The sequence below is a fragment of the Temnothorax nylanderi genome, unplaced genomic scaffold (genome assembly GCF_030848795.1).
Source record: "Temnothorax nylanderi isolate EJ_2023f unplaced genomic scaffold, tnyl_v1.0 TNYL_tig0006_pilon, whole genome shotgun sequence".
Taxonomy (NCBI): Eukaryota; Metazoa; Arthropoda; class Insecta; order Hymenoptera; family Formicidae; genus Temnothorax; species Temnothorax nylanderi.
The window spans coordinates 328982-346517 of NW_027249068.1; the positions used below are offsets into that span (position 1 = coordinate 328982).

The 17536-nt window shown below is 42.8% G+C and overlaps 3 protein-coding genes across 4 annotated transcripts in view; 1 reads left to right on the plus strand and 2 right to left on the minus strand.

The window, feature by feature from the left end:
• The first annotated feature begins 4013 nt into the window (after nucleotides 1-4013).
• Nucleotides 4014-14747, plus strand: LOC139777418 (uncharacterized). Its single transcript, XM_071714840.1, has 8 exons — nucleotides 4014-4316; nucleotides 7328-7527; nucleotides 7769-7958; nucleotides 10355-10671; nucleotides 11051-12573; nucleotides 12804-13202; nucleotides 13392-13774; nucleotides 13862-14747. Exons 2-8 carry the CDS (start codon nucleotides 7415-7417, stop codon nucleotides 14216-14218), a joined length of 3282 nt encoding a protein of 1093 aa, XP_071570941.1. The 5' UTR covers nucleotides 4014-4316; nucleotides 7328-7414; the 3' UTR covers nucleotides 14219-14747.
• On the minus strand, nucleotides 14602-16800 carry LOC139777603 (protein HGH1 homolog). The gene is made up of 8 exons (XM_071715160.1): nucleotides 16602-16800; nucleotides 16423-16540; nucleotides 16130-16309; nucleotides 15807-15855; nucleotides 15501-15734; nucleotides 15144-15428; nucleotides 14901-15062; nucleotides 14602-14819 (listed from the first exon to the last, which is right to left on the minus strand). Exons 2-8 carry the CDS (start codon nucleotides 16508-16510, stop codon nucleotides 14714-14716), a joined length of 1104 nt encoding a protein of 367 aa, XP_071571261.1. The 5' UTR covers nucleotides 16511-16540; nucleotides 16602-16800; the 3' UTR covers nucleotides 14602-14713.
• A 217-nt stretch (nucleotides 16801-17017) lies between these two features.
• Nucleotides 17018-17536, minus strand: part of LOC139777440 (Fanconi anemia group J protein homolog) — a 45982-nt gene continuing 45463 nt past the window's right edge. The window contains exons 14-15 of one of the 2 annotated variants that reach the window (XM_071714898.1): nucleotides 17296-17357; nucleotides 17018-17215 (exon numbers count right to left, since the gene is read on the minus strand). In XM_071714898.1, coding sequence (XP_071570999.1) covers nucleotides 17327-17357 — 31 coding nt within the window. In that variant the 3' untranslated portion in view covers nucleotides 17018-17215; nucleotides 17296-17326. Of the gene's footprint in view, nucleotides 17358-17536 lie in introns of both variants that reach the window. The other variant, XM_071714890.1, reaches the window with a different exon arrangement.

Here is a 17536-nt window from a genome sequence, read left to right on the forward strand (position 1 = left end):
ATGTTATCGCGCGCGTAATAATGTATCCTCAATCGGACAGCTCTGTAAAGTCTATCGCTAAAAAAAAAACAACATTGACATAAATGTAATTTTTTTTATCGCATTCACCTAGAATTCGCGTAAAGTCCACTTGCTATTCAACCGTCTACAGTTATCTTCGCGGAATCACTCTTCTCGGTTTCTCCTTGTCTCGGACGACGACAATGGGTCCATCGAACGTTCCTTTTCGAAGGAAGCAGACTGTGTAATTGCATCGCGCACATTACGGCGACTGTGGCCACGAATCTGGAGTATAAGCAACGTGCGAACAGGGTCACGTCGGGATGCATCGGCGAGGAAGACATGGTAGGGGGAAGAGATCTGTAAGTACAGGAAGAATACACGTGGTCAAAGGGGAGAAAAAAATACGGGGGGGGGGGGGTCGATCATCGGGGCGGTTGCGGGTTGATGACACGGCGAATGAAATAATATACCAGCCGCGTTTGAAGTAATGTCTGGTGGCTCTGTTCGAGCAGCTCGAGACCTGATTTACTTTCTATGAAGAAGAGATGCCTCGTTACACTCGCCGGTAGATGTCGGCGGCTATACCGCTCAGAGATGGTATATTTGGTGATTTTAATGAGCGGTGCTATATGAGCACGATCGACCGTGGCCGGCCATCTTGACGGACACAATTTTATTACTCTTTATCGAACTTCGAAAATAAATACTAAAAATATTTTATTTAATTTTTTTATACTTTTTGATTAAAAACAAATCTTTTATATTTATTTTTCATACTTGAAATTTGTATGAAATTTGTATTATATATTTTATTACACGGAACTATTTTATTAAAACAATGCTTCGTAAGTTAACGCTTTCAAAACATACCTACATATTTTCATCTAATTTCCAACAGATGGAAAGAGTCATTTCCTGCTATAAGTGCTTTTTAAATGCAGTTTCGATGTATTATGAAGTAGTAACGAGTAATTGTGAATGATGGGAGGTTCCGCAATTAGCTAATGGAGAAACGGCATTTAAACGCGGAACTCTGCATTTAGAAGAGACGAGGTAACAGCTGCGAAGCCTGTGCCTGCGTGACAAATCGATAGTCGCCAATACTTCCGCCTGAATCCCTCTAAGTGATTTTAAAAGCTTTACGTAATCACATACCGCGGAGACTTCCGCCGGTTTTGTACACGTCGAAATTAAAAATTAAAGGATATCACGATATCGTGACAATCGAGCGCAATTTATTAATTAGTAACATTTACCCGAGGAAATGTCTAGTTGCACGTTGATTATAAAAATTATAGATAATTAATATCTCGTTCTTTAACGGTTCAGGAATCAAAACTCTCTCTTAACAAACGCTTCTCATTAAATGTTTAACCGATTCAACGTGCCGGTTCACGGTATGCATATGTGTAACGAGAAATAAGGCGCATTCGACAGACAGATATGGAACACGAATCAACAACTCGATGAACCCTGCGAAATAGCGGTGCAACGACACTGCAGCGGTGGCATGCCGCCTAATCGGAGGTATCCGGCTTAGGTGCATTCGCGTGATTTTCAAAAGGATGAACACAACAGATGCGGGATTGCCTTCGTGAGAAATTGGCAGTCGCCGTAGCCTCTCGCTAAAGCAAAATGTTCCGTGGCTACGAGGCATATGTGCCACCTGCTGTTGACTGAACGATACCTATGAGACGTTAGCCGTAATCGCGCGATGCATAAAACCAACGGTTATTATGCGAACTTGATCTATAACGGGTCTCTATCGATCCTGACGGAAACATCGCGCGGTTTATTTTATATATAAGTTTTCTTTAGACTAACGCGCAAACAATCACATATAATTATTAAATATATAACAGCATTAACAGTTATTTCTATGTTTTATTAATAGTATTCATACAATTAACCCACTAAGCTGAAATTTCTGCAATGATTAATACTTTACACAGAAAAATACGCCTTGAATTAAAAAGCGTCGCAATCATCATCGCGCGAGTGCTTTAGCCTGCAATTTTGTAATGCAAGTAATAAAAGATAATGTTAATCGTATGCGGTATCTTTAAAATTCGACTTTCTCGCCATTAGCTAAGCTAAAAGTTAATGTCAGCAATGTGCTCATCCACGAGCGTTGCGGCGGCTAACAATACGCAAATGAAAGTAAATTGCGATTGCGACAGAAATTACGCATAGCGAGACATGGTCACTTTACCCGACCCGAGCGATTGTAACAATTATTTTTCTCCACGGAAGTTTGCTACTACCGACTTGCCGTTTTTGTATTAATATTTCGGCACTCAGTACCGTTACGTGTTGACATGGCTGGCTAATTTTGAAAATAACGTAAATCAGATTGTGACGTGCAATGAATTTCGCTACAGGAGGAATCGTGACTTTCTCAGTTTTATCATCATTAAGTACATATTCACTTGTTCACCCCTGGTGGAAACTGTCTCAGAATTTTTCACATTATTAATCAGAATTTCTATAAAAATCTTCAGATTTTCTCAGAATTTTTCAGATTCTTTATTACGAATTGGAATGTTTCTCAGAAAAATTCAAACAAAATAATAAAATATTTCAGATTCTTCCCGCCAACATGTCTTTGTAGAAATCTAAATAAATATGAGAAAATCTGCAATTTATCAGACATTTTCATACGGATACCTACTGAAATATTCCGAAAATCTCCATCCAATTATTTTCAAAAGTATCTGAGAAATTTATATATTTTTCCAGAATTTTTCATAAGTCTCAATTGTTAGAAAATTTCTGAGAAAATACGAGCAATTTTTTTCACCAGGGACTCGGGACATGGGAATTCCAAATCTTTCGCCAGAAAAGGAAAGAAACCGGATCGATAGACGTGAACGGTAACACCGAGCCGGACGTGTCGCGGAACGGGTATAAGAAAGAGCGAGACGGAAACGCGGGAGCGACGGGGCACAGCCGCTGATGGAATAGACGGAGAGGGAGAACAGGGAGCCCGCATAGTTGGAATAACAGTACTCTCACATTGGTGCGGCCATCCGGTGAGCACCGTCGAAGCCCGGTACCGTTACCGCTTACGACGTTACCGCGGCGAGCGCACCGGCTTCCAATGCCGGCGGTAATCAGAGGATCGGGACGACGCGCCATACGGTCCACCCGATTGCCCATCGATTCAGTTGCAACTATCTTTTTCCCTCGCTCTTCCGCTCTCGGCGAAATCCTCTCCCGCGTTTGCTCCTCGCCTCACCGGTGCGCGCGTCCCTCTTGGCACCATTCGACTTAACCCACCTCGAAACCAGTCGGATATCGGTCAGACGAAGTACACGCGTCATGTGTAACATAATACGCAAAAGTTATTGATTTATTACTTGTTTCACGAGAAAGAGAAAATGCACGCGCAAGAGCGTTTAAAAACTGGCTGCATCTACATATGTAAATGCAAATAAAATGAAATAAAATTTATCGCAAAATATGTCGATTAGAACAGAATTTTGATATTAGAAATGTTTGAAATAAGTACTGCAAAGAGAGAATGCTGATGGAAAAGGGAAATATCTTCCAGACAAGATCGTATTATATCCTCATTAGCCAATTTCGTTGATTACTCCAAAATATAAATTAAGGTACCTAGATGAATCAGATGCCTCTTTGAAACGGCGGGCAAAAATTTCTCCGTGAAGCATCACCTCTTTGGATAATAGCGGATGTAATAGCGAGGGAAGAAAGCGTCTTATCCGGCAAAAGTGCAATATCGTGGGCGTGTCAGTTGGGTTTATCAGCGCGGTATCATTAGCGCGAGATTTCCGGACGTCCAACGAGAGAGTACCCGGCGTGTTTTCGCGACGGCCGAGAGCGCATCGGGAGAAGGCATCTCGCCTCTCTCTCTCTTTCTCTCTTTCTCACTCTGCCGATCTTCATCCCTCTCCTCCTGCTCGTTCCGCGGCGCGGAGGCGCCGACTCGCTAGCTAAAGGAACTCGGACCTCTCCTGCGGAACATCCCCGGCAGTTTCACGTCGACGGCCATCCAGATCGACTCGCCGCGGCCAAGGTCGGCGGACGCAAGGAGGAGGATCCCCGTCGAAGGTCGGCCAAAGAGATGAATTGGCGAACGATCGTGAGTGAGGCTCCTCGTCGTGGTGCGGCATCCTCTCGCGAATGACGCCCCGGTTCGCCAATTCTCGTGATAGGTTCTCTGTACCTGACAGTGATATGACAGTGCGAGTTGATCGAACGATTGAGACTGTGTCAGGGGTGGCAGCGCCGAAATCGGATGGTTGAGTTTCATCTTGGAGCACACGTGGCGATATTTAAGAAGCAAACAGGTATCTCGGACAATTATAGTCTTATTCGAGTCGTGACGTAAATATGCCAAATTTTTCACAGAAAGGAAAGTAGATGTTCCTGCCGCTCTAAATATCTAAATAGTGCGCTATATGACGTAATCTCGGGGATATGTAAATCTTAATTACATTAGCCTCGTATATTTTGATTTGACAATAAACATTGCGACAATCAAATCATCACGTTGTCCACGTGACGGGACACGACTATGGAGCTCGTTCTTCATACAAATTCGATCAATACTAACAATAAGTAAGTGAAAAATGTAAGTGAAAAATTATTGATCAATATTCTGTCGGCATCGACAACCGTTATGTGCGCGTCTCAAATAAATGAAATCCTCCGACCGCGCACGATAATTACCGAGTTTCTAAAATTCCCGGAACCGACGACGTGCCTTTGAAAACCGCTAAGAAAATGATCCATCGGTGCGATCGAGGCGATGACGCACCGACGATGTATGTCTCGCGCGTGTGATTATCGGTCGGTTCGAAATCCATTAAAGCAGATGCAGGCGGGAAACGAGCCGTGAACCTGGTAATTGTAAGCTGAACGACGCACACGCATCAAAGTCGAGGCGCTTATATCGACCAGCTCTCGTCTACGACGCGCCGACACGTGATGCCGTAATCTGTTCGCCGACCTTAATACCGTTGCCTCAAACACGCCGCGGACGCTTCGACAGTTATGAAAACAGGGAGAGATGCTCTCGAGAGAAACGCGACGGACAGTGCGGGATGCGGATCGAGCGATCGCCCGCGAAATCATCTCCGTTTCCCCGCGATTTTCCCGTCCACGCCACGGATTCCTCCGACGCGACGTTCCGCTCGCGAATCTCGCGCATCCTCGCGCGGCGCTCGCGTTAATTTTTCAAACGTCATCGCTAATTCGGCGCGTAGTCACAGACTGTTAATAATAACATCGATCAGGTTCGTGCTGCTGCAGTGATTACGGTAGCGTGCAGAGCCGAAACTGGGTCACCGGCATCAAGAAGCTCACCGGCGGTGATTATTCAGGGCCGGCTTCAGGCGATGAGCAAGGAGGCAGTCTTCTCGCGAGCGATCTCACGACATAATGAGTGGCATCACACATTTTGTGCCGTATAAAGGAAAATTTGAGTGTCAGGAGCTGTTTACGATGAGTAGAGCGCGCGGAGAGAAAACTTCCGTTTCGATTAAAAGCGCGCGCGTGGCCGAAGGTAGCCGCCCCTGTTAATTACCCTGCGCCACCGATAATTATCGTGACGCAGCCTTCGCTCGTTTTCGAAATCGTCGGTGGTCCAATCAGCCGAATCGTAATTATAGTGCTGTTTTGGCAGTCGATTTCGTCGTGTAACGATCGCGCACACGATCGGCACGTAAGGTCAGTACGCGTTCGCGAAAGGGACACGTACTGACAGTTATTTCAGATTGCGTGCGGGGATGACGCGTGGCTCCGTGGCTGCGCGAGTGATTAGTAACTCAAAAGTCCGTACTTCGATTCCGGCCCAGTCTTCATCCTGTGTATACCTCGTTTAAAAGGTAGATTCCCTGTTTAATAGGAAGTTAAGGGTCCATATGGATTATCTAAATTAAATAATTCGTTTAAGAGTTTAAAAATTATTGTTGACATATTGCAAGTGATAGACGATAAGAGTTTAGTACTCAGCGCCACTTCTTATACTTTAAATTAAAAAAAAAAAAGATTGCGTGCGTAATAACCCGACTCCAAACTCGACATTGACACCTTTCGGCTACCGGCCAGGCTGCCGCCTCATCCAGCTGGCCCGTAACTGTAAAGCCTAACTGTGAGCAGTCGTATATAGATATCTTAAAGCGCTAGCTCGTACCGGACGTGAGGCTGACGTTGACTCTTTATTGCAAGAATACATCTTTCTAATATTACGAAATTTGTAATTGGAAATGTTTGTATAACTGCATCGAATATTAATTATTTAATTTTAACTACATTTATAAAGTTTTCAATTAAAAAAAATGTACCTTTAATTATAACATGTGGCAAGATAATCGTTCTGTCTTTTGATTAAGGAGAAAGTCGCATCACTTTTTAAATTATAATATATTATTAATATAAATTTACTGCGGATCTCCGTTGAAACCGGTTTTGCACTTGGACAACGGCACCATTTTTTTAAAGAGTTATTAAAAAGCGGCGCGCGTATACCACCTTAATGAAGAAATGCGTAAAGTTTCAATTGCCGGTGAAATCCGTAACAGCGGATAAACACGCAATTTTTCTATATATATATTATGTATTCCCATGAATAACAGTTTTTACGATTTCTAGTTTGCAGGACAACGACCTTGATATTGATTCAAGGCAAAGGAGTAAAGCACTCTTTATATCAGTTCGCTTTATATTAATTTACGCTTAAACGCGTGCTAACAACTTTCATCATTTAATACGTTGACCGATACGCCAGTCTCAAGCCGTTTGCATAATCGCGAGACATCACGTGCAAGAAAATTCAAATCGCCGCTGCCGCGGTCAACCGTTTTATCTGTCACACATCGACGATCGCGAGCTCATTGTTCGCATTTTCCTTTTGTCCCGATCACTTTTACCGTTGCCCGCGTCTATCTCGCCTCGTATGTAAAAGTACCGAGGCTGACCCGGTCCTGTCTGACGCGATTTTAATTATTCACGCACCGTCTGGCGCCCGCATAAATTTAACGCACCGCGACGTCGGTAATGAGCACCACGCGAAACACCAGATGAAAGCCGAAGGACCCGATTGTGCGTACGCGCGGTCCTAAGAACTTTTCCACTGATATCGTATTCGGGTCATTCGGGGAAACCTTGACTAACTTCCACAAGGTTGTTAGAACAAGTAGGCGCGAGTAATTACCATATACGAGTTCTGTTTAGATATGATCGATGAACAAACTAGCGTCAATTATATCTCATCAGCTATAATAATTCTTTTCCAATTGAGGCCACCGCTTGATTACACCGTAATAATGTGCATTATTATTATTATTTTTTTTTCCAGAACGAATGACGTCAGCGGGCAACACAATAGAAAAACAATTTGCAAACACACGCATCTCGAACGGGTTGCGTAACATTCGTACGAAGCATGTCGACCTTAGGAATATCCCACTACGGAGATGGCTTTCGATTGGGCGGGCCACCGTCGGAATGCTCCCTCAGGAGCAAGGCGCAGATCGACGCGCTGTTCGAAGACTCCAGGTGAATCGAATTTATTAAATTGTTTTAATTACATTCGACCAGTTAGAGAGCATAGAGAATTAACGTTGATCTTATACTACTTCTTGTTTATCTTTCATTAAATTCTTTAATTACGTTTTACCAATTAGAGCGTAGGGAATTAATATTGATCTTGCGCTACTTTATTTTTTATTATCTACTATTTTTTTTATTACTACTTTATTCTTATTATCTTCGCACTGACGAGTCTTGATCACCTCAGATCGATCTGCAGCTCGACGTTGGGAGGGTGGTACGCCGGACTGTCGGTCGTCATCCCGAGCAACCCCAACGACGCGAACGAGGAGCAGAAGAGGGTGAACAGCGCCGTTCAGGCGCGCATCGAGGCGATGTTCGCCTCGGTGGAGGCCGAAAGTGGGACGCCCGGTGAATGTGCCGCCGCAATTCTGCCGGTAATGACACAAATAATTACGCACGTGGAGCACTCGCGAGATTGCCCGCACGCCACTTTTGCTCGAGTCGCCGTCGGAGGATTCAGATTCGGGGATCTCGCGGCGGTTCAACCGTACGTAGCGAGAACGCGCGCGGCTGCATTTTCACTTATGTTAATTCCATTGTGCATCCGCACACGTCCTCGCTTGAAAAATCTCGCAAATCTCGACGTGGCCGAACGTGATCATTCCGTTCTCCAAGGGAGACGAAGGTTCGGGCACCGCGACGAAAGGCTCACCTACTTCGCCAGCGAACGTGACTTCACGGGCGCGTTTAATTCGTCTATCTCAGTGTCAAAATTGAAACAACTGCGAAATCCCGCGAGTGAATGTCGAGGCACCTAATGAGAAATTAATGCGACGTAAAATTGCGGAAATCGTTACGCGCGAAAAATAGTTGTGTCTGGATGACCTAGCTTCTCCTTTGAGCAGAAATATAATTTAATATGTATATATCTTTTCCTCGCGACCACAATTAATCAGATTCGTTCATTTTCAAATTCGATTAATTCACCTTTCTCATTTCGTCTCAATCTAACAATAAGCCGTTAATCTTATATGTTTTGTTTTTGAGATCTGAAATATGAGATCGGTGAAAAGCTTCGTGAAAAGAAGCACGTTGGGTGGTATCCATTTTCCGCCTCAGAAATCTCGCGTAGATCACCCTGACGATCGTGATGATTCCGTGTCAGAAATAAAATTGAGATCGACGTATAATTACTCGCGAGCTGGTTGCTCATTAGAAAGGAAAGAATTGCTCAGTGATCTTTTAAGGAGTAATGTACTTATAGTATATACAGAATTGTAAAAATCCGAAGAGAAAGCAAATCATATATCTGAGATCTCTATATATCTAACTTGAGATGGTATCAAACCCTTTGGAGTTTAATCGGTCTTACACAGCAAAATTAATTTTTTACGTGTTAATTAGTTCGTATATTAGTAGATACGTACATTTATTTGATGGTATCGCTTTAATTGAGATTATAATAGATTGCAATGTGCGGTACAAAAAAACTTTTAATAAGCGAAGAAAACGCTTTGATAACGCGTTTACATAAATTAATTATAAACAGAGTTGCAATAAGGCTTATATTTCTAAACCGTAATAGTATAAATAATAGTATAAATAATATGATGTTACAATTCATATGAAATAAATTATCAAAATCTTGTAATTAAAATTTAATTAGTGTATTTTTCAAGGGATTGACTTGGGTATTTTGATACATAAAAATTCGACGAACACGAGCTCTACATTCGGTATACGTAGCACGCGTTACAATATTGCAATCGCCATTCCTGCGGACGTGCCCCGATTCGCGAAAAAGGGTCGCGAAAAGTCCTTCGACTTTCCTCGGGGCGTCGATCCGGAATTTTTAATCGTCACTTTCATTCCGCTCACGATCCGCGAAGCGTGACGGACTTCCATAAACTATTCGGAGCGCTGAAAAATTCTCCTTCAGTTGTTAGTTGTGTTACGCCGGTATGCGGATTCTTTACCGCCGCCGACACGGTATCCTGTTTTATGGGCCCCGCCGCATTGTTTCGCCTCGCTTCGCGCACTTCGATTGGGGCTCACGAAAGAAGATGCCGATCAATCGATAGAATTACGTCAGAGAACCTGACGAGGAAACCCGCTTAGGCGTGGCAGTCAATCATAATGGCACGGCAGCTGTTTGTTACAGTCGAGAGCATTGACTCCCCCCTGTCTTCTTTGATGGCCGAAGTCACGCCTCTCTCTATATAATTCGAATCGTTGGATTTCGCGGATAATTATATGATAAAAGTGAGCACCGTTATTTTTCATCCGAGGTAAGAAATCCGATGCCCACGATTCGAGTTTTATACATTGCAATATATATCATAATGTTTATTACATTCCGCAGGGGATAGATATTGATGCGGTAGCGAATAAATAAGCGGCAACGCAATAAAAATTTTTCAGAGAGACTAGTTAGAACTTTATCGCGTTCAAAATGTGCAATAAAGTTCCCGTTTAACGACCCCTGTTTATCTTCGACATTGCCCATCGCGCGAAACAGGTTCCCACCGCTTTCAGACACGCAAAAAGAATGCATCTATTGTCAAGCGCTATTTTTACATGGATGCGTCGGTCTCTCGTAATGTCGTCCGAAGTAAAAAAAAAAGTTTTTATGTTAATTATTTGAAACTCCCCTGTAGATTTCTCATTCCCGCTCCGATCTCTGATCATACTACTGAAATAAATCACATTCCAAACAATAAATAGCTTAAGATACGTCGGCTTTACGTACTTTAAATTATCTTCTCCGTCTTCTTTCTCTATTAAAAATATATTCTTCGGGATGATTTGAATATTTTGCACTTTCATGTAGGTAAAATACATGGGAGCTGCTCCAGTCGGCGGACGCGTGGCGAGCGTGCGGGGTCTTCAGGAACCTCTCCGTCAGCTATTGGAACGCATGGAGGGATGCGTGAGGGCCGAGCTGGAGGTCTCCAGGCGCGGACTGACGTTCCGCACGAGCGAGGTCTGCGAGAAGAATAATCCTTTCCGCAGAATAGCGGTATGGAGTGCCCTGCGGCTGCGATGCAAGAGAACACCGTCGGGCGATGTGCACCACGCCTTCTTGCCTCTGGTCGGCGATCAGGACGAGGGACAGACGATGGAAGACAAGCACGCCGATCTCTACAGGTGGACGCTACGTATAATTATAATTATAATTAGTTTTTTGGGATACAAAGATCTACCATTACCTATTATATTATATGTTTACCCTGTTAAATATTAAAGGATGAAATTTAATTTAATATTAAAATATTATTTTGTTATTTTTAATTACCATGTGTGTCGAAATTTATTATTTTAACATAAAACAGTATTATTTAAATTTCATTAGTTTAATTAAATTAACGATATATTGAGCAGGAGCAGTGACGACCTATAGAAATAATTAAAAATATCTCAAATTGAGTATAATTTGGCACTACAAATTTAACAGTGTAGAGCGCATATTCATACATTTAAAGATTAAATTCCACGAACAGATGTTTAATTTTGCTTTTAATTTTAGGACAATGCGCGGTTTAAAAAGCGAAGCGGAATTCTATCCCCCGATCTTCGCCGTGGTGATGCGACGGCCTGGGGCGGCCAGGCTCCTGGAGTGTCACGCATTCGCTTGCGAATCCGAAGAAGACGCAATAGCGGCCGCGGCCACGTTGTATCGCGCTCTTCTCGCCGATCTGGACGCGAATCGGCGACGACCTCGTCACACGAACGGCGTCGGCTGCATCAGTCTGGCCTCCGTTGCCTCCAGCGTCCGCGAGCCCAGTCACAGCAGCAGGATCAGTTGCCTGCTGCCTCCGCCACCGAGACCGACCGCGCCGCATCCTGTCAGACCGCCAAGAACCAAGAAGACTTCCGTGAGTAGCTCCGTCACCGAGGACGAAGGCGGAAAGCCTAGCCAGCAGAAGGTACCACGTAGGAAGAAGAAGAATTCCGACGTGAAAGCGGAGGACATTCTCGAGGCGCGCGGCAAGAGACGCGACAATGTCAAAGTCGAAAAGTGCAACCTGGGACAGAACAATCGAGACATCGTGTTGTCCAGAAACGAGGAGCTGCAAAATTCGAAGAACAAGATGTTTTCCGCTAAGGACCAGAATTCTTTGAGGATCGAAATAGAGTCGAATAAGACCGATAAAATTTACCACGCTCGTGATAACGATACGGACGGAATTTACGAGAGGCAGTCGAACAAGTACGAAAAACTGTATAAACGGAACAATACGAGAAGGGACATGAAAGATGACATTTACGAAAGAAATTACGGCTCGTACGATTTGAATCGAGCGAATTGCGCTGGGAATTGCGAATTATACTCCTCCGGAACTGACAGCGTTCTGATATACGAGAAGGTCAATAAGACCGGGAGAAACGAGATGAGCTCCATTTACGAGCAACCCGGCAGGAAGAAGGAAAATGTCTACAGTTCGCGTATCGAAGACGCTGATAAAATCTACAGCCTCGGGAAGGAGGACATTTACGCGGGCAAGAACAACAGAAACAGTCAGACGAGAAGATGTCAAGAAGACATCTTCTTCGCGAAGAACTTAAAAAATAATGGACACTATCAGTCACATCACGAACATTCGGACGGCACGATAAACCAGCAGAGACGCTCGAGGGACCCGGAGAGAGCGTACTCCGGCAAAAGAGTCAGCCGAGTCGTCACCATGGACAAACCGTTGAGGAAAGAGGATCCTGGTTATTCGCTGAGCATGCCGGAGTACAGTCATCCTCGGGTGAGAAGAAGAAGCAGAGCGGGCAGCGAGCCGCCCGTTAGCCATTCGGAGAACGCGAACAGGATCCTGCAGGAGAACGCGCTGAAGAGATCGCAGAGCGACGTGGACGTGGACAGAGGGGACCTGATGACGAGGGTCGAGCTACCTAGGAGAGGCAGTTTCCTGACTTCCAGAAGCACTCGGAGAACTAATAACGTCAAAGGGGGCACTCCGCTCGGATTCACGGAGCTGTTTGACGAGTTCAGGAATCAGGAGGGTCTGACCAGCGTGGACGACATTTTGGCAGCCATCATAGGTAATAATCTACGCCAAATAATAATATGATTGAACAAAAAGTTTAGATCTAATTCAGGATTTATTATAGCGCGCTGAAGACGATCTTATTTTAGATCGAAACGTATGTCACATTGTTGTTTATCTAATTTATAATACATTCTTAGCACATCCAGCTTGCCCTTTTATCTCCTTTGTTCTTAATTTTTCAAACTGCGATCTATTATTATTTTAGATCTCATTATTTTCCAGATCCGGAGGGTATGTCATTTAACGACCTGAAGCCGCTCTACAAGGAGTTCTTACTGAAACTGGCCGCGACCTTGACGCAAGATGAATTGTATCAAAGATCCGCCAGTATCATGAGAAGACGACGGAGGCCACAAAGACGAAGATCGAGCCGTCGATCTTGTTTATTGGGCAGAGCTATAAAGAGGTCGGTCTCGAGACTGAAAGGTGGTCCCACGGAATTTACCTCCGTGATATTCCCGGCCAGAAGATTAAACGATAGCTTCGGCAGTAGTTCGTCATGCGACGTCAGGAATAATCATCGGAATCGAGTGCTGGCGAGTAGACTCGGTAGGAGAAAATCCTCGCGGAGGACAAGCAAGAACGGGATGTGCCACACGACTTCGGAAGACAGCGATACATGTTTGTAGAAATATTGCAATTAAAATCTAAATTAATCATACTTGTCTACACCTCTAGTACGTTCCAATTTCTCAAAATGTTATAAAGTAAAACAAAATATATATTATAATAATATAGTAATATAACAAAATATCTGAATTTCGGTATAGTTTGTACTTATTGACGCGTAATAATTATAAAACTACGCAGGTAAACGATTGAGTCGCAGCATGGGTGCCACCGCGAACAGGAGCAGCAGCGGATACGTGAGCTGCAGCGAATGCAGCTACGACTCCGAGTCGTGTACGTGCGTGTCGGCGGATAAGTGTTACTGCTCGTTGTCCAGGAGAGTACAGGCTACGCCTGTCTCAGGAAACACGGTCGTTTGCGCTTGCGACACGGACAGTTGCTCCGAGAGCAACAAGTGTTACTGCGCGAGGAAACCGATACAGCCGACTATACTGGAGCAACTCAGGCAGAAGGGAATCGTGCCGGCGGAGAGCACTCTCAGCAGAGGAGACAGTCCTGAGAGGATCCGAGGTTCGAGACTCACCAATAGTCACAGTTCATCGCGCAACACCGATTTCCTCAAGGTAGCCAAGAAAATTTATGTTAACTGTTAATCTTATTTTAATTTTGACAGTCATATTAAAATCTGTTTTGTACGAATTCTACCGCAGGCTCGATCGTCGCCAGTTTGCGGCAGTTCGGATAACTTGGCCTTAGATTACGATCTCTTCAGCCCAGGGAGAAGATCTCAGCAGTCGTCCGGCAGCGAGAAAGTGCTCGTGGTTAGCGCCAGAGATACTCAGGGCCGTTTGGTTTACGTCGGTGGCGCGGAACGGGACAAGAAGTATTCCTCCCGCGGTAGCGGGAGATCCGGAGCGCATCACGAAGCGCTCTCCATAAAAAAAAGCGCGGAGATCGCCGCGGTTTTCGGCGCGGGTGAGAACAATCGTATTTCGAGAAGGGCTAGTAACGCGTCAAGTACAAGAAGTTCGATCAGTCTCGAAGCTGGATTGGGCTACTTACCTTGATGGAAGTGTCCAAAATTATCTTTAACAGTACTTTCGCATATTTAGTATTTAATATTATTATATACGTGTTCGTGTAATACCTTGCCATTCGCGTTATGATCAATAAAGGATCGTTCACGAACATATCGTGATTCAATTAGTCGTTTCTCGATAAATAACATGCAACTACTTATTTGTACCTGTTTTCATGTTGAAAGATTTTAGCGCATAAGTTTCAGGAAGTGAAAATTATTTATATATTTTATTTCAACTTTAAAGCGATCCAACTTGTAAGCGATAAAAATCAAGTTATGATATTTCTTTGCTACGTCGGACCTGATAGTTTATTATTAATGATAAAACGGGACAGTGCAATATGATAAACGCGAATACAAAGAGTCGAATGTGTTATAAATCACCATTTTTATGCTCGTTTCTTCGTTAGATAAGTATTATGTACACTGTATGTGCAATACTTTTCAAATATTATACGTATTTATAATACAAACTTTTGCACTATGTATCGCTAATAAAGTCTTCATCCATCTTATGGAATGTCTCTGTGTACTCAGATGGCACCTCTACTTCTTTCAAGTTATCTAAGCCAATTTCTTCTTCGGTTCTGTAACAAAAAGATACAGATTTCTTTTATATAAAAAAAAAACAATTAATTAGAAGTAGAATTTTATTCGCAAACATTTACTTTATCAAGATATCTACGACATTTTCACATGCCAATAAGCAGCTTCTATCCTTTTCCCATTTATGAAGCTCTCTAAGTATGACATATGTATTTTTCTCTCTCAATATTTTTCTACCTGCGCTTGTTGCACAGAGTTGATTTAATGCTTCCAAAAGTATAAGTCTGAAATAACATAATAATATGTTGTTAATGTTTCTTTACATTAGATTTTTTTAAGTATTTATCTGCCGAGCTGTATTTTACCTTATATCTGGATCAGCCTCTCGAGTTTTTGTTGCAGGAAGATATTGCAAATTAATTGGCAATTTTTCGTTGTCTTCGTCGTCAAACTCTTCCGGACCAGCAAGTGGCAACAACAGGTATGATAACAAATCCACCTCGGGGCTTAGCAACCACTCGTGATTTTCCGTGTCAAAAGTGCAATTTTTCAAAGTACCAACAACACCGCCACGTCTAATCTGACTTTTAGAATATTCCGCGAACGGAAAGAGCCGTTGAATAACGCAACGATTTCGATCCATCAAATACCTGTAATTAAAACACATGTATCTACGAGATATAACTTAGTAAAATACAAAAATTATCAATTATCAGCGGTACCTTCTAACACGTGGCGATTGACTAAGATTGCTAAAGACATATCCAAGATAATGCAATTTCTCGCCTGTAGTGTTGTACTGGTTTGCAGTAAATGCAGCTACTATTTCATCCCAAGAATAATTACTTTGTTCGATAAGTGTTATCACTCTGTTTACCAGATGAAACGATCTAGTCATATTAGAAAGTATCATGCAACAGGCGTCAGCTACAGTACTGGATTTATCCATTATGGCCCTACAAAAAAATAACATGTAAAATCCGAAACGGAATAGAAGATACAACAATAAGTATACGATAATATATTACCTCAGACAAGTTTTTATTAAATTCTGACTAGGTCCCTGGGTAGAAAAATCTGTTGAAAACAAACTTTATAAAGTGTCTGCTACAATTTCGTCCGCAGAATGCCAACAAAAAATGAAAAAATCTGCCATTTTGTAACTATTCAAAATATTCTATTTATAAAGTGACCAGATTTTGCTCATTTTTTTGCTGCTCTAATCTGTCGTCAGATTATTGGAAGTTCTACTGACAGAACAGAAATATCCTAATGTGAATATAATTGACGGCAATCGGATCAAATCCGTTAACATCTTGCTCACTAGTCGTATCTTTCTCTGTCGAGTTACCTAATTCCGAAATAATCAGCATTGCATTGGCTCCTGCCTCATCTCCGGTAATATTTACTAATATTCGTGCGGCACACCCGCTAATGGAAGCGCGATCATCTTGTACAAGAGTAACAAACTGCACCAATGTTTCTGGTGCCTGCAATAGGAGTTCCCGGCCAGCAGCGGTCGCCGACAAGTCTGCGTGAATTTCACAAGTGATCAGTCGAGACTTTTGCGAAATAGACAAACGTAGTGGGACACGAGATACTTATACATATATGTATGTAATTAAAATACGTGAGAATACGTACGGAGCACGTGGTTCGACGCACAGAGTCTCAGATCAAGTCGGCTGTTGGGGCTTAAGAATTCAGTGGAAAAATTTTGCAGAAATTCCATGATTTTCAACTGATGTATTTAACTCCGTGGCTGCCAATTTATCAAAAGTTCTGATAATCTGAACCCTTGGAAATCGTGGTTTTTTACTTACGAAGAGCAACGCGTGCCATCAACACAAATGCACGTGCATCAATGAGTGAAGAATGAATGAAGAAAAATGAAGGGATACAGTGGGTCTGTTTTTTTTAGCTGCACTGGGGGGGCTGAACTGATGCACACTGATGCCGTAAAGCCTTGTGTACACGATACTAGAAATCGGCCGAGTTTCGGTTTAAGCCAATCAAATTGCAGCTCTGACAGAAAAGCAGCAGTTTCATTGGCTTAAACCGAAACTCGGACCGATTTCTAGTATCGTGTACACAAGGCTTAAGTTAGAGTGAAACAAAATATATACTTGTCTCACTTCAACTTATTGCACCAGTTCAGTCCTACTACCCCCCGTTCCGTTTCACGCATGATGCGCGCATTGTCTATAGTAAACGTTACGTTTACTATAGACAATGCGCGCATCATGCGTGAAACGGAACGGGGGGTAGTTCAGCCAGCTAAAAGAAGCAGACGGACTATTCAGTAGCCCTCTGTATAGTATGCGCGTGTAGCTTGTAACTAATATCATAATGGTACATATACCACCTAGCAGTAAAGAATAAAGTTCACGTCCGTCGGTATATACAGGGTACGCTCGAGTCGAGAAGTTTAATTTACCTGCAAAGACAAAAATCGAAAATTACAAAGTGCACGAATGAGGATTATTTTCGATAAAAATAAATTATTTGTAAAATCACAGGAGACGTCTCATTGAGAAGAATACATTCTTTACAGCATCTTGTTCCAACGTACTTGGCAACTGAAATCAATTTTGAACTACTGCGATTAAAGTAGCTCCCTAACAAACGTGCTACTAAATAAAAATAATAATAATATAAGATGAAGAACAAATAATAGTAATAATAATATAAGATGAAGAACAAATAATAGGGAATAGAGATGAGAAAAGTTGATTATAATAAAGAAAATTCGATTTTT